The sequence below is a fragment of the Lipotes vexillifer genome, unplaced genomic scaffold (assembly GCF_000442215.2).
Source record: "Lipotes vexillifer unplaced genomic scaffold, Lipotes_vexillifer_v1.1 scaffold70, whole genome shotgun sequence".
Lineage (NCBI taxonomy): Eukaryota > Metazoa > Chordata > Mammalia > Artiodactyla > Lipotidae > Lipotes > Lipotes vexillifer.
The window spans coordinates 549,782-555,573 of NW_006789896.1; the positions used below are offsets into that span (position 1 = coordinate 549,782).

General features: G+C 41.5%; 1 protein-coding gene across 2 annotated transcripts in view; it reads left to right on the forward strand.

Annotated features, from left to right (window-relative positions):
- TMEM170A (transmembrane protein 170A) overlaps window positions 1-5,584 on the forward strand; it is a 15,911-nt gene extending 10,327 nt beyond the window's left edge. Inside the window, exons 2-3 of one of the 2 annotated variants that reach the window (XM_007462927.1) lie at window positions 2,632-2,802; window positions 5,454-5,584. In XM_007462927.1, the coding sequence (XP_007462989.1) occupies window positions 2,632-2,802; window positions 5,454-5,584 (302 nt within the window). The remainder of the gene's footprint in view (window positions 1-2,631; window positions 2,803-5,453) is intronic. The other variant, XM_007462928.1, reaches the window with a different exon arrangement.
- Window positions 5,585-5,792: the final 208 nt, after the last annotated feature.

Genomic DNA, 5,792 nt, shown 5'->3' on the forward strand with positions numbered 1-5,792 from the left:
CCCCGGTTTTTTGGCTGTGCCCCATGGCATGTGGGATCTTAGTTCCCTGACCAGGGATTGAACGTGCGCCCCCTGCATTGGGAACGTGGAGTCTTATTCACTGTACCACCAGAGAATTCCCAAGCTTTTTAAAAATTTTTTTTTATTTTTATTATTTATTTTTGGCCGCATTGGGTCTTTGTTGCTGTGCGCGGGCTTTCTCTAGTCACGGCGAACAAGGGCTACTCTTCTTTGTGGTGTTCAGGCTTCTCTCTCACTATGGTGGCTTCTTTTGTTGAGGAGCATGGGCTCTAGGCACGAGGGCTTCAGTAGTTGTGGCTCGCGGGCTTAGTTGCTCCGCGGGATGTGGGATCTTCCCGGACCAGGGCTTGAACCCGTGTCCCCTGCATTGGCAGGCAGATTCTTAACCACTGCGCCACCAGGGAAGCCCCCGCTTTGTTTGTTTTATCAAAGTAAAAAGTGAATGGTCATAAACCCTCCCCCAGCCTATCCTATTCCCCAGAAATAACAATTTTCTATATCTTAATATATATAAGAGGTGGCACAGAGGATGAGGGCATTGCTTCCAGCATGGGTCAACCTGGGCTCTGCCTTGTGCTGCAGTGTGGGCTTCAGCAAGTTTCCTCACCTCCCTCTGCTTCTGTTTCCTCAACCAAGAGTCAGAGATATTAATATGTGCTTCATAGAGCTACTTTGAGAATTACATGAGTTACTATTTGTCAAGCACTTAAAACAGTGCCTGGGCATGTTGTAAATATTTATTAAATAAACATATGTCCAGACTCTTCTGAGTAGACAGAAGCATTTACACACATTTGTTTCTTTTGTTTTTTGTTTTCACAGAAACAGGATCTTATTCTACATATTATTCTGAAACTTAAGTTTTTTTACTTCGTACTGTGGCTTGGACATCTTACCCCATCAGTGTTTAAAGAGCTGCTCCTATTTTTATTGATTGTGTAACGTTTCATTATGTGGATACACCATAACAGGTTTCACAAGTCCTCCATCGACAGACATGCAGTTGGTGTCTAGTTTTTGCCAGTACAGACAGTGCTGCCAGGAACCTCGTGACCTTGTCCTTGCCCTTGTGTATTCCTGGAAGTAAAATCACTGTGGCAAAGGGTGTGCACAGTTGACTGTTTTGGATACACACTTCCAGTTTACCCTCCAGAGTTGGCTTTCTAGTTTGTGTTCCTACTGGGAGCGTAAGGTGCCACCTGTGAAGTCCTGTGCTGACAACCCTTTACCACTCAAAAAACCTTTGATGGTACCTTCTAGGGCTCACATGTTGAAGTCCTTAGTTTGGCCTTCAAAGCCCCCTGTAATGTGACCCCATCTTTGCATCCTAACTACTGTTACTCTTAAAAACTCTTTGCTTCAGTCAGGTCAGCGGTTTTTAACCAGGGTAATTATGCCCACAGGGGACGTGTGACAATGTCAAGATATTGTGGTTGCCACAACGGGAGAGTGCTACCAGCATCCAGAGGGTAGAGGCCAGGCGTGTTGCTCCACATCCTACAGTCGACAGCCTCCCACAACAAAGAGTTAAATGGTCCAGACGTCAATAGTGCTGTGGTGCAGAAACCCCAGTTGAGCTGTTGACTGATCTTTAAAATTGCCTGGTATTTACCTGCCTCAAGTGCAGGGATGGACAACAGATTTCATCTAGTGTGACACCTTCATTATATCCATATATGGGTAAAGAGCTCTCTTGAGAATTCTGAAGCCATGCCTGGGCCCACTGGGGGAAAATGTTATGTCTGCCATTTGCTAAATCGTAAAGTCATGAGGGCAGGATGGTATCTCCTCCTTTTTTTGTATTTTCCAAGATATCTCATGCATAGGTTTGTATACATAGTTGTTGGACAAATATCTTAATGTTTCCTGAGTTACTGTCATCCTAAGAGGGATAGAGGTTCTCTGAAGGAACCAGCTCCTCTTCTAATCAGCCCTCTCACTTGCCATTTGTCTTTAAGCGAAACATTTACATATTCTGGTATTTATTTCATGTCTTAAAGAGTTTTGATACCCTAATAGGAGGTGATGGGTTGATATTTACTGCATTGTCTTGAAAATGATTGATGAATGAATGTAATTGTATATAGAGCTTTTCCATTTGAGATGACTGAATAATCAAGAAGGCAGGGATGGTCATCAGGCATTGACTGCATAGCACCCTGTCAGTGGTACTTACATTTGTCCTTATGGGAGGGAAATCATTTAAGTGAATTTTCAAATCTGGGTGAACCTTTTCTTCAGTGTTTGGGAGTACAGGTAGCTTGTCAGGGGTTGGCCAACCTTTTCTGTAAAGGGCCAGATTGTAAATATTTTAGGCTTTGCAGGTCATATGGTCTCTGTCACTGTTTCAGCCCTGCTCTTGTAGCTTGAAAACAGCCATAGGCAAGACTTAAATGAATGGGCATGGCAAGAGTTTATGTACACAAACAGATGGTGGCCATAGTTTACTTATCTCTCCCAAACCATCAGTGTTTGGATATTTGACTGATGAACCCCCACTGCAACTGAATGGTTTTGAAAATGAAATAACTGGGCATGGTGACTACCCCTTTGTAATGATTGCACTGGGAAAGGCAGTGATGTACGACCTTTCTTTGCTTTCCCTTGTAGAGATGTGGTATGGTGTGTTCCTGTGGGCACTGGTGTCCTCTCTCTTCTTTCATGTCCCTGCTGGATTACTGGCCCTCTTTACCCTCAGACATCACAAATATGGTAGGTTCATGTCTGTAAGCATCCTGTTGATGGGCATCGTGGGACCAATTACTGCTGGAATCTTGACAAGTATGTTAGACATTAAAATACAGTCAAAATGTTTCATTTGACTAGTTAGTTAATTTTAGGAACCATTTTAGAAACATGTCTCAATGAGATGAAGAAGAAAGAGTGATTTTTAACCACAGATCCTGTTGTTTTTCTCACCCCAGTCCCCCCTTATTTGGCTAACATCTTTGACTTACTGAGTCAGATTTTGTCTCGCTGGCTTCAGGGAAGCCATGTTAAGCTTTGTGAGATAGATCTTGTGAAATAGGTCACTAGCAAAAGAAGATATTTGTCTTTTTGGAAGCTACTGCTCCTTTCTCTTCAGCTGTCACTTCACTGATTTGTGAACTTGCAAGCTGGTTAACAAATTACTTCCACTCATCCAGGTGTAGTTATTTTAAGGATGGAAGAATAATTCTAATGACAAGAATTATTTAGAAAAGTACCTGGTTGTTTTTCCCTCTCAGGACTTTCTGAATAAGAATTGGAGTAACATTCATAATTATAAATTATTTTTACCTGTCTGGTGTTTCTTTGGGGGGAGTTGTGGCTTTTGCTCATGTCAAAAGGATGAGAATAAGTTTAAATCATTTTTAAGCTCATAATGAATATAAAATGTATATTCTATATAAATTAAAAATTATAAGAAAGCAAAAATAAAAATCCTCCATTACTGCATTCCTGAGTGGTATCACAGTTTGCATTTTGGTATGTGCTTTCAGACTTTTTTCTAGGTGTACATGTAAACATAAATTTTTTTCACTGTGAATTTAAACCTTGAGCTTCAAGCAGAAATCTCCCTCTCTCTTTGACTTGAGGGATTTTTTTGGGGACAGGGTGGCCTAGTTTCTCTGTGTTCCACAGATGATGAAACCTTTGTGATAACATGGGGGAGGAAGCCAGTTTTCTCCTGTTTGCATTAAGGAGTTTCCATAACGGGCCTTAAAAAATATTTTTAACTGAATCACCTACTGCTATCTTTAGAGACCCTCTGCTCCAGTTTCCTTGCTGGATTACTGGCCCCCAGGACCTGTTTCAGATTTCTCATCAGTAAAATAGGGATGCTGTGTGATGACTAAATGAAAAAATGTGAATATAAAATACTTAACCAGAATATCTACCATATAGTAATTGTGCAGTAAATGTCGCGTTCATGTCCTTCTTCGACTCTAGTGCATACAATCTGTTCCCTTCCCATTTTGCTGCTCCTTCTGGTTTGCTTTTTCCTGTCTTCCCTTAATCATCCAAATCCCACTTTGGGACCCAGTTCAACTTCTTTAAGCTTCTTCTGACTCAACCCACTTTTTTTGGAGACAAATTACAAAGGGGCCCAATGGAACATGTGCCTTTCAGATGTTAGTAGCACAGTGTTTGTGCATTGCCTCTGGCGGTGGGCATTTCAAAGTCACAAATGTTCCTGGCAACCAACACAGATATTGATTAGTATTGTTCTTTCTTCTCCTTAAAATATGTCAATATACCATCACATCACATTTGCAAAAGGTGTAGACACTTTTTTTTTTTTTTTTTTCCTTGCGTTATGCGGGCCTCTCACTGTTGTGGCCTCTCCCATTTGCGGAGCACAGGCTCCGGACGCGCAGGCTCAGCGGCCATGGCTCACGGGCCCAGCCGCTCCGCGGCATGTGGGATCTTCCCGAAACGGGGCACGAACCCGCGTCTCCTGCATCGGCAGGCGGACTCTCAAGCACTGCGCCACCAGGGAAGCCCAAAAGGTGTAGACACTTGATTGACACACTGTATTTCATCTTGCATTATTCAAAATCTACTTTGTGTTTGTGTTTCTGTCTTGTGTCTCCAGCTAGCTTCTGTGACCAAGGAGAATTCTGTTTGGAGCATTTTGAGGTGGGGCGGGGGGGCGGCAGGGCGGTCATCTGAGATGTTTGGATCTGTTATTTTCAAACTATTGAAATCTTGACTTTCTTTGTACAATGCTGAGTCCCTGTGAGCAATTCAGGATACCTGGGTAGAGAGAGATGTTTGTTTTATTTACTCAACTTCTAGGAAGTTACAGTGACTAACATAATAAAAACATTAATGATTTGGGTAACAGAAAGGACTCCCCAAGTATCCCTCACCTCTTGCCCTTTGAATGAATAGCAACTTGATAGGCTTAGGGTCCCCCTCTTTTCCTTTTACCACCCCTTTCTCCATCCATTTCTTGTGAGGAGCTCTGAGTATAGTATAGTACAAAGTAGAGTGGGGTTTCCCTGTGGCTGCTTCTGAAATATTTCTTGCTCAGTCCCACAGGGAAGATTCTTTGTCATTTATTGCCAAGAGTTTGTTAGGTACCTGCCAAATGCATGCGGAATAAGAGATGTTTTTGAGTTTGTAATCAAGTTATGTGGAAATCGCCGTCTTTGTGATTTCAGCTATGACTTCCAGGTGATTCTATTCAATAAATCTAGGAGACTCTCAGTTTAAAGGATTCACTTTTCAACACCTAAAAACACTTGTCAGTGATTTGCAAACCATATAAGGAATACTTAAAATCTAGAGTAGTCAGCAAAAAGAATAGACAAAACAAAACATTTCTGTAATGTCTAAATTTTAATGTAAAAAATTTAGAACATTCTACTGGTAGAATTTTAAGTGCTGTATTTTCCTGATTATATTAACCTTTTTAAAAAAAATATTCTTGAATTTTTGAACAGGTGCAGCAATTGCTGGAGTGTACCGAGCAGCAGGAAAGGAAATGATTCCATTTGAAGCCCTCACCTTGGGCACTGGACAGACATTTTGTGTAGTCGTGGTCTCCTTTTTACGGATTTTAGCTACTCTATAGCACATACCCTTGTGCTATGATGGTGAACCTAAGTTTCATAGAATCCTCAAAAAGAATACAGTGTGGAATGTGTTTTCTTAGTTCTTCAAACGGGAAGCAACTTGGATGAAAAGGTACATGAAGAACATTTCAGTCCTTTCTTCAATTTGAAGCTCCAGGAATTAAAGATCTTTTTGGACTCATTGTTCTCAACCAAAACAAACCAAGT